The following is a 19,581-nucleotide window of genomic DNA, read 5'->3' as shown; positions in this document are numbered from 1 at the left end:
AGTGTGCCATTGTCTGGTAGCCCCACCAGGGGAGGGATTCAGGAGTAACTGTGGATATATTTCCTGAAGTCTGGGCCGGGGTCTCGAACCACAGAACAAATGCGTCAAATGCGCTTTCAGAAGCTGAGCTGCGTGCACACTCCACCGTGGAGTCTGGCCCAGGTTACATACGTTTCGCCTACCTGGTCCATTTATTTACACTTAGTTACATCACTTGATGTTTTTGTCTGGATCTGTCTGCAATTTGCCTTGGCAGAAGTCGCAGGAACTCTCGCCAGCCTGCAGGTATCTGCTTGTTGTTGCCATGATGCCTAGATTATTAATGACAGGGTTCTTATTTTAAGCAGAATGCTTCGAAGATGTCCCATCCAATCACTTAATTACTTCTTTAGCTACCCCTTTTGATCCCTGACCTTGTTGCCATATGTTTGTTTTTAATCTGAGTCATCACCGTCAGATGGTTTGTTGCTTATTCGCATTACACTTTCTAATTCGGCCAGACGATGCCCCACACCTGGTGAACACGGCTTTCCCGACGAAAAGTTCCATAGCCACCGTGCCGGATGTTCAATGGTGGTTTTGCCGGAAGGCAAGTTACATTCCCACTTCCCCGGGGCCGGCTGCCTCCTCACAATGCGTCACAATGACTGGTGGGTTTTCCCTGTGTTCAAATTGGACTCTCCCAGAGACGAGGTTCCCCTTACCGAAAGCAGTGCCACTGATGCAAGAGTTGAGGCTGCATCAAATCCTGGTCATTAAGCAGCAATTATCGCGGCTTAGCGGCAAGTGCACGGCACCTAAGCTGGCCTGCAATTACCCCATCATGCAGACATGCAGACATGCAGAAATTTTACTTCAAATTTGGTTCAGCAGTTTCCTCTCCCCGTCCCTTGCCGGCCCATCCCAGTATGCGACAACAATTTACAAAGAAAACTTGACGGCCAGTGCATTTTCAATCGGAGCAAAGCGCACCATCGTTCCGATTTGAATGTTTACAAGCAAAACACACAAACCTGTGTAGAGCTTGAGACGAATTACATGGGAAACAGCGTTCTGGTGCGCTTAAATGATTGCTTTGCATTACTCTCTACAGGGTTCATTTATATCTCACTTGGTGACTACAATCGGACAAGACAACGACTTGAATTTATCATCTGAGACATTCAGAATGCTGATATCAACTAAATAAAATCGTGTGCTCTTCGACTAATCCCATTTTTTCTCACTCTTAGTCCAAGCCCCCTCCCCTTGTTTATCGTGTTTCAGCTTTGCAAGCCCATATGAACTCGTAGAACAGACACTTCATACTTAAGATCTTCTCACGCCTGGACTCGTTGTAAAATCAGATCGTAGTAAGGAGCTTGAATGCTCGTGAGCCTTCCATCAACAAATTCAAGGATGAACTCATCCAAAGGGCCAGAGCCATCGAGGTCTGTCCAGGTCATCGAATGGTCGAACAAACCAATCCCCTTTCCTCCTTCTACAGCTGCCCGTGGATGGAGCGGAAGCAAGCTCATAATAATTCGATGCGATATCAATGTTGTCCCCTCCACTTTGTATTGGTGAGCTAGGGATGTACCATCCGCATACAAGCCAGTCGGGTAGAGACGGGCTGCAATGTTCTCAAGCTTGTCCTCGCCGCTGATGTAGAACGACTTCATCCCGAGACCAGCCTCATCGTCGTCCACGGTGAGTGTGAGATTGGTTCCTTCTGAGGAATTGCTGACGAACACACCTCGAAAGTTGTCTCGGGCGTTCTCTGTGGCAGCATACTCAGCAGCCTGTACGAATGTCTCTCCCACCGCGTCGCGTATGGGCCAGCGAGCGTCAGTTGCAGTAGACCCAGCCACCAATATTGAATAACCCAAACCGTGATCAGGTGAGAGAGCAATGACACTACTGTAGTCGCCATTCCCGCCCGCTTTGAGAAAGAGATCGCAAACGCGGGTGCGGTTCGCACCCGGACTGACGGGGATCATCAAGCGGGTGATCTCCCATGGCGCACCCACAAGCTCCACGAGTGAGCCGGTTCCGCTTCGAGGCTTCATCCATTCTTGGGTGGTGGTCGCGTCCAGTATCTCGGAATTAAGGATAGAGAGGCCAGTAGTACGAAGGTCTGCCAAGTTGGTATAAATGCCGCCAGTACTTTGAAGGAGCTTTTGTTAGTTTTAAGTTCCGGGTCCGTCTTCGTCATCAGTTGTACTTACGCGGCGTATAGTGGCACGTCATTACCCCAAGTACTAGAGCGATTGATGACATTGGCATCTGACCCGGTCGGCGCTGTTGTTGAAGTGTTGTTCAATCCCAAGGGGTCAAAGAGGACGTTGTTCAAGGTGTTGAGGTAGTCAACTCCAGAAAGACGAGCAAGCAACTCCCCCAGCAGCACGAATCCGGAATCTGAATATGCAGCCGTCCGAAAGGGCGAGACCACGGGGTGCTGGTGATCTCGCATATACTTTAGAAACTCTATCACAGATTCAGATCAACGCATTCCATGATATGCGCAGCTATAAACTATACCTTCTGGGGTCTGCCTGGCCGGGTCTTCACCAATGTATGCATAGAAACCTGCAAGAATACTAAGTGAGCCTACGGCGTGATGAAATACTATTAGCCCTCTGAGACGGACGTACCTGGTGTGGCTCCGGAACCAGCCTGGTGTGAGAGGAGTGCACCAACGGTAATGTGGTTCCAGTCGATTCTATGTAGTGGATCGCTTGTGGAGTTACCTGCGAGTTCCGGCAAATACCTCGTGACTGGGTGGCCAAGCACTTCTATGCCTGCTTGGGCGATAATGGCGTAAGAAGTGAAGAGTTTCGATACGCTCCCGATTCTCGATATGGTCTGATCATTAAGCCGTCCCGCGCTGAGGGCATATTCCTGGCCCTCGCCAATATGGTAGTAGTTATAGATGGAGGCATTGGTCGAGGCAGAGAAGACATCCACAGCAAATATGAGATCCGTCCGATTTAGGTCCCCGGATGAAAAAAGGCTTTCAATGATGCCAGGGAATTCAGATCTCGCCTTGACTATTGCCGGAGACTTGGAATTGTCAAAGTTTGAAGCAAAAGATGGACCGAGTAGAGGAACTTGATCGGTTGCAACAATGCGAGCTGCTGAGAGTCCGGCAAGCTCACTCATGACCCAGAGAAGGGGAATCAAATGTATAGTGAATGATTTCATAGAGGGCAATACTATTTGGTTGGAGTCGTCAATAAAGGGATGTCAATCAAGTTTCCATCTATAAACCGATGCGTCTGATAGAGGAATAAGCTGCATTTATTCCCAAGTAAAACTGAATTTGAGACGTCATGCAAGTATGCCGTTAGATGTGAGCTTATAGAGCAGAACTCATTATGGCTCATTCACTAGCAAGGTCGACTGACCGACCATATAACATCAGTAAGACGAGAAGCCGCCATAAAGGGTATGATCTACAAAATATCTGTCTGCCAAGATGGTGACAGTCTACCTGAGTGTGCACATGATGAGCGTGTACAAAGTAAGCTCTTGGGAACCTGGGCATGTCAGCAGCTAGCTGTAGGCTGATATCTTATGCCCTGTCACTTTCGACCACTCTTTGTGTAACATCTCCTCAATCTTTGCTTCTCACATCATTGATGCGAAATGGCGTCTGGGAAGGCCAAATGCCTAACGCAGCATGGCAGCCGGCGTAGCATCTAGTCTACCCTGTCATTCGACGTAATTACATTGCTCGGAAATACATCTACGTTTCTGAATCTGGGGACCCTGGTTCGATATCCTATCAAAATCTGGCACGCATTTCACGTGCTTCTTTACTCGATGACGCCAGTATGTGTTGATCCCAGCCGTCCCTCCTGCCACCAAAGAACCTTCCTGAATCTTTGTTGGACTTTAAATATTCCGATAAACTCAGGATTTAGTTGATTGGTAGTAGGACCAAGGTTCTCGATGGACCACGGACAATCGCGGCCTGGGGTAGCTGGAGCTGCATCACAGGCTATGACAAGCCGAAGTCTCCCGTGAACAGACGTCACCTCCAGGTCTGTTCTGGTTTGTTCGCCCCCCTCAGCGGCTCCAACGATAACTTCCAGACTCTTCACTGGTAGAACCTTAGCTCCCGGTCCTTTACCGCATGCCTTAGGCGAATACGAGTCTTAAGCGACGACCCAACTCTCCCGAGAACTGGGGCTTGGTCGACACTATGGGTCTCAATTTGAAAGACGCCAGACGAGACTTCCCATTTAATTTCTTACGTTATTTCCTCGCTTTTGTTGGAATGATCAATTACTATATAATTGAATAAAATAATCACAAGAAGGGAGCGTGAGCAGATGAAATGCAATACAAGCCAGGTACACCTGACGGGACGAATCCTGAACGCGATAACTAGGTAGCGAGGATCCTAAACTCGTCCAACTCCCACATCCTACATGGGACACCGCTCCCCCACCCCAGGGGGGAAAACAGCAGAATCAATCTGGTTGTTCCCCATCCCATTGTTCCCTCCGTCACTCGTGAGGAGCGTCCTGACCCGGGTTGGCTGTCTCATAATGCAACAACTTGATGGCCTTGTACAGCGCGAATGCTGCAATTGATCCGATGCCAGGGCCAACCCAGTAAATCCAGTGCTCACTGGGGAATTCAGCTGAAATCACGCATGGGCCCAGACTTCGCGCGGGGTTTAAGCTCCCACCAGTATAGTAGGCGCCGCTCAACTCAGCAATGAAAAGAGCCAGTCCGATACCTACTGGCGCCACGAATGTAGCACGGTGCTTCTCAGCTGCCAGCATAAAGACAGTGAAAACCAGCTCAAACGTCAACAAGGCCTCAATGAACAAGCCCTGTGCGAGAGAAACCCCATCTGCAAGAGAGGTACTGACGTCAATTGGCGTGGGAAATAAAACCGTGCTCAAGCCTGCTGCGGCAATACCACCTAGCAACTGAGCAACAAGCACAAACGCACTTCGCACGGGTGAGATGGCGCGGATGAGTACGAGTGCAAGTGTAACCTGGAGCAGAGCAACGATCATGTCAGTTGCGGGCAATTGATTTGGGTGCCCACCGCCAAGCGAATCGGATGTGAGTAGGGTATTTAGCTAGGGGCACTTGGGAATACTTACAGCAGGGTTGAACAAGCCGCCAGAAACACGGTAGAAGACCCAGACGTTAACCATAAGGGAGAACCCAAAGCAAAGAGCTATGTACGTCTGGGCTGGGATGTTGAGACCAGAGGAAGCATCCCCGGCAGGGATTTTAGCAACTGCCGTGCCGGTGAATGCGAAGAAGAGGAACATGGTGGTGCCAACGAACTCTCCCAGTGCGGCAACAATGTCTGCGTCACATGATACTTTAGTTCTTGCAGGGTACTCAAGCGGGGAGATTGCCCCTGTAGTTAACTCACGGCCTTTCCAATGTTTACCCGCCTGTTTCCCGCCTCGAAAGAGATTCCTAAAGGATGGTTGTTTTTCGCCGCTATCAGCAGCTCTGAACTGCTGGGTGAAGGTGCGGTTCAGTGTGGAACCCATCTTGGGAAGATGTCGCCCGAATCCATGGTGTCCAGGAGACCCGGGAGCAGCGTGAAGTGGCTTTTGAGATGCTCCTGAACCGGGCACATCATCCGACTCACGAGTGTAGGTTCGAGAAGGACTCGGGGTTCCGGGGTCTGGCCCTCGCTCCAGGTCAAAAGGACCAGGACTCGGGAGGCTGTAAGACAGCTTCTTCTTAACCGAGCTTTCCGGGCTGCCTTCAAACACCATTTTGGTGTCACTGGATACTAATTAGGGAGGATTGAATGTGTTGGGATTTAGAGGAGGGTATGCAGGGTGGAATCGACATTCTCGACATGTTTCTCCAGCGCGAAGCGAGCAGTATTTATACCTTGGCGAGTCGGTACACTACCCACAACACGTCGTTTTTCGTGGCCTCAAGCAGATTTTACCGATTACGTTGCGTCCATAGATGGTGAATTCCTGTCAGGTGAGCATGTCATCAGGCGCAACATCATCGTACGTCTCAATTATTTGCTTTTGATATAGTGTTCTGCGCTCCTGCCCAATCCATGACACAATGACGAGCGCCACCCTCTGGGCACCAAGATCGGTTGATCATCCTCCTGCCCCTCGGCCAGCAAAAGACAAACGTGAAGTTGGTTTGTTAGGGCTTACAATCTCACCGTGGGGTGATTGTGCTATTCGAACAGGGAAATGATGGCTGGGCTACAAGCACCACCTTGCAACCAGCGCTGCCTTGGCATAGATGTCGGAGTATCTTTTTCGTTGCACATTTAATGTTGCCCTTACTACTTACCCAACACCCTTCACTTTTAAAGTTTCGCTATTCGCGAGTCACCTGCAATAAGGATCATCCAACACCAACAAAGCTAGGCTGAACGGCGCCAAGCTTGGTCATATCACATTGCGGCTATTTTGGGGTGTGATGCCGTATGGCATTACAGCATGATATGATGAGGTGAATTTCAATATCAGGGAGTTTACTTCCCAGGTAGTTTTTCGCAGCCGTACATCGTTTAATCCGGGCAGACAAACCATCAGCGCCGCATGTTTTTGTCAAGCATGTTGACTTGTGTGGACTACTTTGTGCCGGACAAGGACTTCTCGTCATGACACATGCAAGACGGCCCGATCTGATGATGATATGCCCTACACTCTTCATGTTAGTCGATCATTTGCCTCGGGCCTTAATCGCTCCTTAATTCCTGCAGAATGAGGTGAGAAATGTGTCCAATTCCTTGGTACTTGATCCAGACCAAAGGAAATCTTTCCCGTCATCTCATTTTGCATGCTGAGCCTTTGTGTGCAAGCTTGCCTGAAGCGGCACAGAAAGATGCGCCTGGGGCTGAGGAACATTGCTTAATCGATAAAGCTTGCCATGCAGACCGCCTGAAGATCTGAATACTTACTTCCCAAGGTTCCCGAGGCTGTCGTGAAATTAGAGTTCAGCAGCTGCATAACTGTGTGTGTCCAAGCGGAACACCAATGCCCTTCGGATGACGTTCCCTCCAAGCCGCGCCTACATAAGCGTGGGCGCGGCGCACATTCAAGGGTCCAGTATCCGGTTCATCTACTATTGGCGTGGTCTGTATAGGTCTAAACTTTGTCAAGCAGAAGCTAGAGCTCCACCTTATGCTTTCCAGAGGGCCCGAGTGCCTAGCCTGTGTTTCACGACAGGTCGCAACCCGATTACCTCACAACCATTTGGGCCTAAGCAGCAACTTTTCATCCGTTCCCTCTTCACTCCCTGGTATACCAGCAGTCATGAGATGGCTGTGAATCTTACCTTTCAATCTCGATCTCAAGAGCCAGTGCACTTACAACGAGATCAGCTGCATCTTCACCGCTCAGACAGTCAGATGGACTGGTTAGTTTCAGCTCCTTGCGCTTCCTCCCGCTTTTATCATGCCAACGGCGGTATCGTGAATTTTGGGCTTCGGAGATCTAGCCACGGGACCATCCGTCTTGAGTTAACAGATCACCCGATGTGCCGCATATGTGACCCGCAATGCCTGTTTGGGCCTCACGTCACGCTTCGTGTAAGGCTGTCTCGGCTACTAAAATGCAGAAACCTTAAGTATCCGTAGCCTAACTTGGCATAGCTTTCACAGCCGCACAGCCAACCTTTGGCCGTTCCAAGGAAGGCCCCAGGTTATTAATAAGAACCGGCGATCAATCATATTCTAGACATGTTGATCAAAACTTGATAAAGTGCCTGGACTTCTCAGTCTTCCGTCTGGTTTTGCAGCATGGCTCTTGTGGGAGGGGATCCGTAATACATTATGACGTGAACGAGCTCTGTCTGATGGCACTGATGCATGCAAGTTAAGCTGTTTTGTCTGGTCACACACCTTGGATCTGAAGATCACCTCATGCAGGTCATTGTGCCCGGAGGTCCGAGGGCTGTGGCCACGAAACATGGTACACCAATTACGCCAGTGAACAGAAAAGACTTCAAATGTTGAGCTCGGACTGTGCTATGTAGTGGCTCATCTTCCGTCACTGATGCTTGTATCTCACGGCCCCACTACCTGTCAGCCTTTATCATGGTCCAATCCTATCAGAAAAGCTTATTTCCAAGTGAGTAAGAAAGACATGATAGACTTTCGTCCTGGTTTGGATTAATTATTTCCCGGGGACACAAATTGAACAGGCTATGCCTAGACCTAATAAAGACGACGACCATACGGTCGAGCCGCAGGGATAGGGTTGAAGACCCTGCAAGCCGCCGTCTCTTGTAGCCTACTTAAGTACTTACTCAAGTACGGTGTGCTCCGTCCACCCTGGGGCAGGCACCTGACTCGGATTCCCCTCGAATTCGCGTCTCCGACAAGGACAGCACGGATTTACACGTATATTGTATGAGAATCTCTATTATATAAACAGCTCGGGCGTCTCACGTGCATCCTGAGCTCGACAAATTGTCGCCATTGGCCAATTTCCACACAGACTGGTAGTTCTCTCAGTCAGAGCTGCAGTGTGGCGGTGACAAATGCGTGGCTATGGCCGATGCTACCCTAGATATGCACGTTGGCTCCAAGCCCCCCGTGTAGCCTATGCCGGTCTGCGGCGTAGCACTCGAGTAGCGTGTTCTGGGTAGGAAAAAAGCCAGTTCGATCATAGCCCCCACGCCCGCAGACCAACAGACATCCCCCAGACTCGGAGTGGAAGGCCAGACTTTCAGCCGTGGCGCTGCCAAGCCGAGCCCATTTCACGCGTAGTGTACTTTAATAGCTACTAATGAGTATCAATCATCTGCCTGCAAGCACTAGGCTTGGCTTTACTTCCCCAAAAACCGCGGCTCACCCCACCGCGGTCAGCACGACTATTGCCCATGCTGATCTTCAGGCATCCTTCAATGTCTGGGGCGCAACATGCCGAGGTGATCAACTGCCTGGATCTATCAACTGGCTCGCGGTTCGGGCCAGAGTAGTGCTAGGCTTCAGCGGAATCGACCCCGCAAATATCATCAGCGTGCCCGAGGATCTGCGGTGCTACGACCGATGAGGCTCAGCTGAAAATCCCCCTGCCCAAGCCTCACACCTCGGGGTTTAGCGCTTACCTGACGTGCATCACAGTCATGACCAATCTGTTTTGTGACGTCGGGCAAGTGACACAAAACCAACCTGCCTCCTTTCCTTTCCTCCACCTCTGAGATCTGTTACCTCGCCTCGTGTCCTCCACTGCTACCTCTGCACGGAATTCCGCCAGATCGTTGTTGCCGTGGCGGAAACAGAGGACGTGTTCACCCCGCTTCCGAGCTCGCGGGCAATGCCGAATTCGTCACTACCTTCGACCGCCGCGGCGCCGGGGTGCATCGAGGCCAGGCGCCGTCACCGGGGACGCTCACATGGATCACACGTCAACTGCCCATCCTCCGCAGCCTGCAAGAACACGCCGTCTCGCGACTGTCGAGGATCCGACTCGGTTGGATCGCTCAGCACCAGGCCGACTCGCCTTGAGCCCAGTATCCGGCAGGCCCTGAAAAGGCTTTATGACCAGTGGAAGGGACCAGAAAAGACTCTCTCCGCTTCAGATCTTGCCCTCTTTGTAAAAGAAGAGCAAAAGCAAAACTCCGCGGCATGTCTGAACCAAATATCCGCTGGGGGCACGTACACCTTTCCCGAGTTCTGCGACTTCTGGTATGAACACGCCAGCCGCTCGAAACGACCACTCGAGCTGGACAAGGTGGACTTCAGTAAACCCATATCCAACTACTACATCAACAGCAGCCACAACACTTACATCGGAGAGGGCGATCAGGTGAGCGGAGTCATCTCGACGGAGCAGTATCGAAAGGTGAGTAGAACTCCCAAATGGGTGTACAGTATAGATAAGGCCCACTCATGTTTGACTAACATGGGGGCATCTAGGTCATCAGAGGAGGATGCAGGTGTGTCGAGATTGATGTCTGGAACTCGCCACGCTGCAACGACCCTCCTCGCAGCCCCCGATCTCGGCCAGCGCAAGGACACTGGTCATTGGACACGTTCCTCTCGTGGATGAAGAACCGAGTGGAACACGGAGGAAGTGCCGCCAAGAGAGAGCCCTCGCGGAAACCGCTTGCACGATCTTGGGCACTTTCCAACAGGGACTGGGACGAGAAGCTCGAACTCGAACCACGTGTCTGCCACTGCCTCCCGACCATCGCAGGTGATCTCAGCGCTCGCACTGGGTTGGCGTTCAGGCTCGTGTGTAGAGCGGTCAAGGATGTGGCGTTCGAACAAACCGACCTTCCACTCATCATCAGCCTCGAAGACCACACCACCGGCGACCAACACAAAGAGATGGTTAAAATCATGAGAGAAGAATGGGCCGGCCTGCTACTTGAGAGCGCATTACCGGGCTGCGACCCAGAGACACACCAACCAAGTGTGGTGGATCTCAAGAGGAAGATACTCATCAAGGGGAAGCGGAAGAGTCAGCAAACTGGCCCCTCCAAGCTATCCAATCCTGGTCCCTCCCAGAGAGTAATGCCTAGCGAAATGAGCGCGAAGGAATACTACGGCTCAGTCCCGGAAGAAAAGCATATCCGAGTCAACGAAGAAAAGATGGACTACGCACTGAATAAGTTGGCCATATATACCTACAGCGCCGGACCCTTCAAGTCTCTGAACTCGAAAGACTCCCAGAAGCCGGCCCACATTTTCAGCTTCAGCGAGGAAAAGCTGAAGGGTCTCCACAGAACCAAACACAAGGATGTGTTCCAGCACAACAAGAATTACCTGGCACGGACATTCCCTGCCAGCCTTCGCTCCGCTAATCCCAACCTCCCAACACTGTGCTGGCGTAAGGGTGTTCAAATGGTTTCACTGAACTGGCAGCACTGGGACACGGCAATGTATCTGAACGACGCCATGTTTGATGATACCCACGGATGGGTCCTCAAGCCAGAAGGATACCAGTCCGGGTCAACGGCTACTTGCCAAGCGCACGTCACAGGGAAGAAAAAGCTTAGTCTGCGTATCACGATCATGGGAGGGCAGAACATCCCGATGCCGCGAGCCATAGCTGGCGAGGATCATGTCATGAAGACGAGCCCAAGCGTCTCATCCACGACGGTAAATGGTGATCCGGACATGAGGGAGGGTCCAGCCACGTCCGAGGTGCATGATACGGATTTTCGGCCCAGAGTCAAGTGTTACTTACACGTGGAAAGCCAAGGGGAGAGAAGCCCCATCATGAAACTGGGCGAAGACGAGATTTGCAGGGAAACAAAGCCAGCAGAAACCCAGCATCCAGTCTGGCCGGAGAATGAGTCAACGCTACAGTTCCCGGAAGTGAGTCATGTTGTGGAGCAGTTGAGCTTTTTAAGGTATGTTAACTAGCTGTCTACTTGTCTTCTTCATCTCGGAGGCCACGGCTAACAGTCCTTGCAGATTCAGGGTTGAGGATACCGGCCTCATCAGAATCAGAGACCAGTGCACCTCATGGGCCTGCATACGACTCGACAGGTTAGAAGAGGGGTACAGGCTTATCGAACTGAAGGATCTTGGAGGTTGCCCGACAGAAGGAAAGCTACTCGTAAAGGTCGAGAAAACGGTGATAGACGAGCCGGGAAGGCAGCTATCGCTGAGGGCCAAGACATGGAACGCGTGCAAGAAGGGCAGTGAGGAGGTGACGCGTTTGGGGTCTCGATGGTCATGCTTTGGTCAAGGAGCAATGTGATAGAGGCTGACAGGTTGGATATATGGTCGAATCCCCATTTTGGCGATACTGGATAAATTTCCCTGTCATCCAGTGGATGAGACAGAGGGTGTGCATGGCCTGCACGCGTGTCAATTTCGGACGGTCTATTTCTATCGCGGGCTATGTGCATGTCGAAGCCTCGGCGAGAACTACCAAGCCGATGGCAACCAAGCAATACTACTATATACATCGAAAAGTCTGCCGCTTCTGGCCATCATTTACCCCCAGACATTGCCTCAGCTATCCTAGCTGCCTCTTGGGCGAATCTGGTCTTGCTACGGATAATATGCCCCCATTTGTAGAACGCTAAAAGACAAGGGACAAAAATGACAGAGAGAAAACCTGGGACTGACGACGCCCAGTGAATGCCCAGTGAGTTGTACATGGTGTTGGTGAACAAAGGGAAGACGGCGGCCGCCACAGATCTGCATACCGTCGATGCTGCCAGCGCGCTGGCTGCATATCCCAGGTACGTATCAACAATGTAATTCGTCAAAGACATGTACAGCAGCACCATCCCAAAGCCCGTGAAGACACCTGCACTGACAGAGATGAGCCAGAAAGTGGACGGGTCGTTGGTCCAGGCAAACCAGAATAGCCCAATGGGCAGTGCGACGGAGCCCAGCATCGCGGGTGGGAGACGGGCCTCTGGGGGAGCCCTGCCGCCGTTCTTGGCGAGGACCTTGGCGTAACGCTGCTGGTCGAATAGGGCCGCGTAGAACAGCGAGATGACAATGCCCAATGCGACAGCTAGGAATGGCAGAGAAGCAACACCCTGTCGCCATCCGCGAACCTGCTGGAAGACGATCGGGTAGGCAGCAAACAGGAGGAACATGGTACCCTGGACCACGGATAGAAACACGCTCAGCAGTGCGACGATAGGCTCGAACGCCAGAAGAAGCCACGGTCTGAGCGCACCGACCTTGAGCTGACTTAAGAGCGTCTTCTCCTCACCAACGCCGTCAACCAGGTGTGGTTTGCCGAGGATAGCCTCCATCTTTGCGGCGCGGCGGCGAAGTAGGGTGGGTGCATAAGTTTCCGGGAATGTGAAAGTCATAGCGAACCAAGTGGGAGCGGCGAGCCCAGCAATGAAGACTGCCAAGGAGCGCCAGCCGAAAGCGGCGTCGAGGAAACCACAGAATATAGGACCAAGCATCTGACCCATGAGGCCGGCCAGTGTGAAGAGTGCAAGAACAAATCCACGCTCGTCCGCCCTGAACATGTCGGCAATGACTGCAGGGGCAACAGCCTGGGTGAAAGACCCAGCAATACCACCAAGGAACCTGGCGAGGATGAGCAATGGGGCAGAGTTGAGGAGCCCAATGACGCCCGAGAGAACAACAAAGGCTGCGTATGTCCAGATGTAGAGCTCACGTCGGCCGTAGACCTCGCTCATTGGGGAAAGGGCGAGCGCGCCGATGGCAAAGCCCAGAACAAAGGCGGATGTTAGAAGGAGGGCGACGGTAGCATCGACATTGAAGTCGGTCTTGATATCCCTGGTACCTATGGGAACCGGTGAGCTTCATGTCGCGACGGGTGGGGCTGTGCAGGTACTGACCTTGGGAAAAGCCGGACGAGGCAACCGACACGGTCCACACGGCGATAGCCAGGATCATAGCGTTGAGCCACTTCTTGCTCTTGGCAAAGTTCAACGGGTTGGCGGGGTCGTTTTCTATCCACGACACCATATAAGGGTCATCGAGTGTGCCCTCGCCGGGGAAGTCATACATGAGCACCTCCTTTGTCACGAGCCCACCATCTCGGTCGGCCTGGCTGAGTTGCTCCTCGGTCAGGGGCTCTCTGGGCTTCCGGTAGTCGAACTTTTCCGGGTCGATAGCCTCGTGGTACCAACTCCTCCCACTGAGACCCGACGGGCGACTGGCAAATGAATCTCTCTTCTCCACGTCAAAGTTCCCCTCCCATATCGGCACGGAATCCTCCTCGTAGTCCTTCAGGACGCTGTGCATCCACGTGGCCCGGTCTCCGTGTCTCGACTTGCGGTGATATGATGGCCCTGTCCACTTGTCGGGAAAGCGTTGGCTCTGCGGGAGCAGACCGTCGCCGACGTAGACACTCATTCGAGATGCCAATGCCTCCGCGTCGAAATTACTAGTCCACCTCTGAGTGTTACGAAACTGTCCAGGCCAGATCATATTCTCTTCATCGTGGCTTTGCTGCTGCTGTTGGAATGGCGAAGGCCACATCGTGACTCTGTTGGCTCGCCTTTGTGGGATCCGGGAGTCCCTGGCCGGATTCCTGGCCGCGGAGGATGGATGGAGTGACATAGTGTTTGACGTATGGTTGTGTAAAGGTGGGTTAAGGAAAGGGCTCTGGCTGATACCAGGCGCAAGGGGAGGCAAGTACGTGCCGGTCCTGGCTAAACATGTGAGGGAGAGGCAGGACGTCGCCGAGCTGAATGGAATGGGAAATAATTCTAGTATTCAGAATCGATATGCCAGCACAGAAAGGCGAAGTGAAAGAAGTGTTGCGACGGATCAACGTCAGGTAATATGAGGGTGAACAACAGAAAAAAGTAAGAAACAGAAGCAAGAATTGAAACACAGGTCATCTAGACGTGCACAATATGGGAAGACGTCAGCTACCATCCATCATCGTTACTGTGCCACAGAGGGCCGCGGCTCTCTTTAAGAGGCACTTGGCTGCTCATTTTAGATGCAACCGCAGCGGGTGGGTTCCTAGACACGCATCACAGATATTAACCTGATGGAGTACGAATCCACAGCATGACAGGAGCAGTGGAGCTCTGCGCCGATAGGTTCACGCAGCTCCTTGACAACTACGCTAGAAAGAAGGCTGCGGACTCTACGGTACTCTCGGGGGTTTTGTGCAAGGTGTGCAAGGCCTGGGGCCCTTGACGATCCTCACGGCGACTAGCATCGATCCCGCCTGCCATTCCGAAGGGGAAAGGGGAGCCCCCACGATACGCGGTGGAGATATGAAGGGCATTGAGTGGGCAGTGGAGATCGCCGCAGCACAACTGGTGTACTGCCATTGGCTACGTCCAAGAAAATCGACCATGAATGCGTCCTCTGAGACTGCTAGGGCCCGCTGAGGTAATGTGCGGCTCGGCCGAGCAAGGTCCAGTCAAGGTTCTGTCACATATGCACGGCACAGATCACCGGTTAGGATTGGGTAAGGGGGGATCAGCATCAAGGTCCGGGGATTGGATGTCTGACTCGGGTCCAGGATGCCTCTGGTCGGGGCGGGAAATGCCTGTCGTCCGACATTGGATTCTGGACTCGCATCGCCCGAAATCGAATATACCGCCGTCGCAGCTGGCGTCATCCACCAGGCGGCGTGCGGCTCCTGTGGCAGGTTCGTCTCTGGTTGAATAGGTTGGCAGTGTGTCTGTGTGTTTGGGGGCCAGAGATCGGTCTAACCTTGAGCTTATTCACGATAAACAGTTCCCCAGACGAACTAGCAGTGAACCTAAGCTGAGAGAAGACTACTTCCTGGGCAAACTCAAAATACCTAGGTATGTAGATTGCCTCGTGAGTATTAAGATGATCGCCGATGCCCAGCCCTTGCTCGTCCCCGCGCAGACACTCATTCTTGGGTGCTGAGACTGGCTGTGGGTGGAGGCCGAATTTAATTGACACAAGGATGGATCGACGAAACGCCCAGCGCTAACACCTCGGGTCAAAAAGCATAAAAGATGGAAATAGCCAATGCAGTAGTCCCCGAGCCACACTACCATTCGGCAGTCCCCCTGTTATGTGGGCCCGCCCGCTTGCGCGTACGCAAACGTGGCAGCGGTTGCTCGCCTCCTGGGCACGCCGGGCTGCCGGTGGGTCTGACGTTTAGGATATCTATCCCCTGACCTGGTCCGGGACGCTCTAGAACAGCACGGGTTGAGGCTGATAACAGGCCTTGGCCCCTATTTCCAAAATACTCTTGGCTCTCACTTGTCCAATGTTTTGCACAATTGTTTCTTCTTCCTGCCAGCAACAGATGTCGGCCTCGTGGAGCAGGAGGTTTCGAGGCGCGCGGACATGGTCAAAACACTGCAGTCGGGTATAAATTGTTCCAAAGCCTGACGACGCGCGTGCGATACGAAGACGACACGCCACATTGGAACGCAGACTCGTCTTCTATGATGACTGTAATCCGGCCCCCTTTCTGCGGAGACTTTGCACGACGCGAACATCGGGAGTCAAGCATGTTGTCCTTGGCCGTTTTCCGAGAGACCCGGCTCGCTGACACGGGCGGCAAACTTGTCAGGGGCCAGCCTACGGAAAAGAAAGCATCTGGACGGAGCCAAGCGTCCTGTGTGGTACTGCTGGGTCATTTGCTAGCCCAGAACGGAGGAAACGGGTGCACTCTGCGCCAAGGCGGGAATAATTACTAGTCAAACAGAACAAGACCGCCACCTGTGCAGCGAGGAGCTCGGGCTTCATGTTGACCTTGCTCGTTCTCGCTCGTTTGGTCCAAATGATCCAATGGATCCCCATCGTGTCTTGTTTATTGCAAAATCCACGGTTGCTTTCGATTAACTGATAGTAAACTCTTTTCATTCCTACCCAAGTAACTAATTTCGCTTCTGTTCCCTATACGTCTAGAGCCATCCGCGGCACCTAGGCACATTCATACGAAGGTAAACTTCCCAAGACCTAACGTTTGCAAACATGCACTATTCATAGCGATGATCAACGTGTGATAGACACTCAGCCTCGTGTTGCACTCGATAATTAAACCTGCAAACAAACAGTTTGCATACCGAGCTAGAGATCTACTCCTACACGACTCCTCCATCATTTCGGTTCTGCATGTGTTATCCCAATGTCGTATTAGTTATAGATGAGAAGAAGCGGCCGCATGGGACGACAAGTCATTCCGGTATGCTCAGTGCTGGTAACAGAGGGAAGTAAATGGCGGTCTTTCACGTTTGCCTCATCCAAGACCCGGAGCGATGCAGGGTGGCCGATGATGCCCGTCGATTCGGATCTAATCATTTATTATAGATCGCTTGAAGGAAAGTTCTTCTGAGTCTAAGTGGTACCTTTCATCACAGACCTGTATAGAAAGCAACTGTCTTTTGTTTAATGTTAAGTTTGTAGATATCGTGATGTGTAGATCAAGTGTCAGATGGCGGTGTGAGTTAACTTGGCTTTCCCTTTGGGATATCCTGTACAATAGCGACGAACCCATAAGCTTTGCAGCCATCGGGATGTTATAAATTCCAGGCGACCTTTGAATTGTCCCGAGCTTCGAAAAGAGAATGTCTCTCCCAGCTTGGCCAAGTTTTTCTGTGGGAGAGCTTAAGGGGCAACGAGGTTGCATTGAAGTTTGTTGGTTGCTAGGAAAGCTAACAGAGGGGTCGCCAGCTGGCCGCCAGCTACGGGCTAGCTGAGCACCCAGTTGACTGACCGCTTGCACTCATTCTTGCCTACCACAATGTAGGTTTTCTAATTAGAGTTATATAAGAAAAGTCTTATATTAATTTAATCTTTCTTTTTTATTCTTTTAAGTAATTTATTAAATAAGTTTTATTTTCTATTTATTTTAATTATTTATTTTATTTAAAATATAATATTAATTATTATATATTTATTATAATAATTAAAAGTATATAATTTTAAATATTTTTACTTTTATTATATATATATTTAAAAATATATATAATACTTTTATATAATAATAAGTATTTAAAATTTAAAATTTAAAAATAATATAAAATTAATAATAATAATTATAATATAATAAATATTTATAATTTTATTTTTATAATATATAAATAAAATTAAAAGTATTATTTTAAAATAATATTTATTAAAATTATAAATAAAAATAGTTTATTAATTAATTAATATAAAAAATTAAATATTAATTAATAAATTTATATATTTTAATTATTATATTATTTTTAATAACTTTAATTTTAAATTAATAATTTTTATTAATAATTTAAACTTTTATTATAAATTATAAAAATTACTTTAATTAATAATTTATTATTAAAATTATAAATTAATTATTTATAAATTTAATTAATAAATTTATATATAATTTTATTTTTATTTTATATATATTTAAAAATATATATAATACTTTTATATAATAATAAATATTTAATATTTAATATTTATAAAAATATAATAATAATAATTATAATTATAATATAATAAATATTTATTACTTTAATTTTATAATATATAAATAAAGTTAAAAATATTATTTTATTAGTTAAGCTTATATATATAAGGGTAGAAAAGTAGTATTAAAAGTAGTTAATTATTAGTAACTAACTATTAAAAGGTTATTTAAAAGGTTTATATAAATAAATACCTTCCTATTAATTAAGCAATAAAGAACTATTATAACTACTATATTAATAACTTTTTTATTATAAAATAAATATTTTAAATATAAATTAAACTTAAAACCTTGAAATTATTAAAATAAATATAAAAAAAAATTATTTTATTATATTATTATTAAATAAAAATATAGAAGATTTATTAATATTATTAAAGATATTTAATTTATATATTTATTATAATTTTATATTTTTATAAAGTTAGGATAAATATATTAATTTACTTATAGAAAGTCTTTAATTACTATAAAATAAATATTTTAAAATTATTAATTTAAATATTTAAATAATTTATTAAAAATATATATATAAGTTTATACTCCTACTATTATAAGCAATAAATCTAGGATTAAATTAAACTAAATATTTTATAATATATTAATAGATTTAATTTAATTTAAAGATTAATAAAATTAATATATATTAAAAAAACTATAAAGAATAAACTTTATTTTAAGATAAGTTATACTTTCTTATTATTAAAAAAAAAACTTAAATATTATAATTAAAAAAATAACTTAAAAAATTAGTTTAAAAAGACTTTAAACTATTAAAATAAATATAATTTTTTAAATTATTTAAAAATAAAATAATTTCTATAATATAACTTTTAATATTAATATTTATTATAAAATTAATAATATAAATTTAAGTTTAAAAAAGTTTAAAGTTAAATAAATTAATTTAAAAAAGTTTTATTTTAACTTAATACTTAAAAATTATCCTTATTGACGGTTGGCTTAGCTTACGCGTAAGACTTAGTTGTTAGGTGAAAGTAATGTGAATTGGTGATAGTTAGAGGTCTGCCTGGCTGGGCGGCGAAGGCGCCCAGTTGGGTTGGCCAGACCTGCTGACTAAGCATAGTGGTCCGTGCGTACGCACGGGCCCACTAGCCTTGCAGTGGCTAATCCACTGCAGCCTACTATTCCCACACTTATTAATTTAACTTTTTATTTTTAATAATATTATATATTATATTATAAAAAACTAATTAAAAGTTATAATCTTATAATTATATTAACTTTTAATAAACTTTTATTTTTAATATAAATTAATTATTTTAATTTATTAATTTTAAGTTAAAATAAATTCCTTATAATTTATATATTCTTTAACTTAAAAAGTTAATTTATTATAAAATATAAGTTTTTAAATAACTTATTAAAATTTATTTTAATAAATATATTAATAAAATTATTATTATTATAAATTTAATAAACTTTGTAAATTTTTATTATTTATATAATTAATAGAGTATTATTATATTAATTATTAAATATTTTTCTTAATTATATTAAACTTAATAAAGTATTTATATAAAAGAAAAGTTTATATAAATAATTAATAGAATAATTAATAATTTTAAATAGTTAGTAATTTTATTTTAAATAGTTAAAATTATATTATTTATATTAAATTTATTTACTATTCTATAAATCTTTAAAGTAAAAATACTTTTAATAATATATTTATATTTAGTAAAAGATTAATAAATAATATTACTTTTAAATTATTACTTTATATTTTTAATTTTAATTTTATTAATAAATATAATTATAA

General features: G+C 46.8%; 3 protein-coding genes across 3 annotated transcripts; 1 reads left to right on the top strand and 2 right to left on the bottom strand.

Annotated features, from left to right (window-relative positions):
- Positions 1-4,493: 4,493 nt before the first annotated feature.
- On the bottom strand, positions 4,494-5,741 carry KVR01_005932 (uncharacterized protein; the record flags this gene model as incomplete). The annotated part of the gene is made up of 3 exons (XM_044783868.1): positions 4,494-4,994; positions 5,106-5,317; positions 5,387-5,741. The coding sequence occupies 3 exons, from the start codon at positions 5,739-5,741 to the stop codon at positions 4,494-4,496; spliced, it is 1,068 nt and encodes a 355-aa protein (XP_044644735.1).
- Positions 5,742-8,787: 3,046 nt separating this feature from the next.
- KVR01_005949 (uncharacterized protein) lies at positions 8,788-11,880 on the top strand. The gene is made up of 3 exons (XM_044782248.1): positions 8,788-9,794; positions 9,869-11,310; positions 11,375-11,880. Exons 1-3 carry the CDS (start codon positions 9,267-9,269, stop codon positions 11,661-11,663), a joined length of 2,259 nt encoding a protein of 752 aa, XP_044644752.1. The 5' UTR covers positions 8,788-9,266; the 3' UTR covers positions 11,664-11,880.
- An 18-nt stretch (positions 11,881-11,898) lies between these two features.
- On the bottom strand, positions 11,899-13,888 carry KVR01_005795 (uncharacterized protein; the record flags this gene model as incomplete). Its single annotated transcript, XM_044790880.1, has 2 exons — positions 11,899-13,187; positions 13,243-13,888. The coding sequence occupies 2 exons, from the start codon at positions 13,886-13,888 to the stop codon at positions 11,899-11,901; spliced, it is 1,935 nt and encodes a 644-aa protein (XP_044644598.1).
- Positions 13,889-19,581: the final 5,693 nt, after the last annotated feature.

The sequence above is a fragment of the Diaporthe batatas genome (assembly GCF_019321695.1).
Source record: "Diaporthe batatas strain CRI 302-4 chromosome Unknown Contig00006, whole genome shotgun sequence".
Lineage (NCBI taxonomy): Eukaryota > Fungi > Ascomycota > Sordariomycetes > Diaporthales > Diaporthaceae > Diaporthe > Diaporthe batatas.
This window is presented reverse-complemented; position numbering and strand designations above follow the sequence as displayed.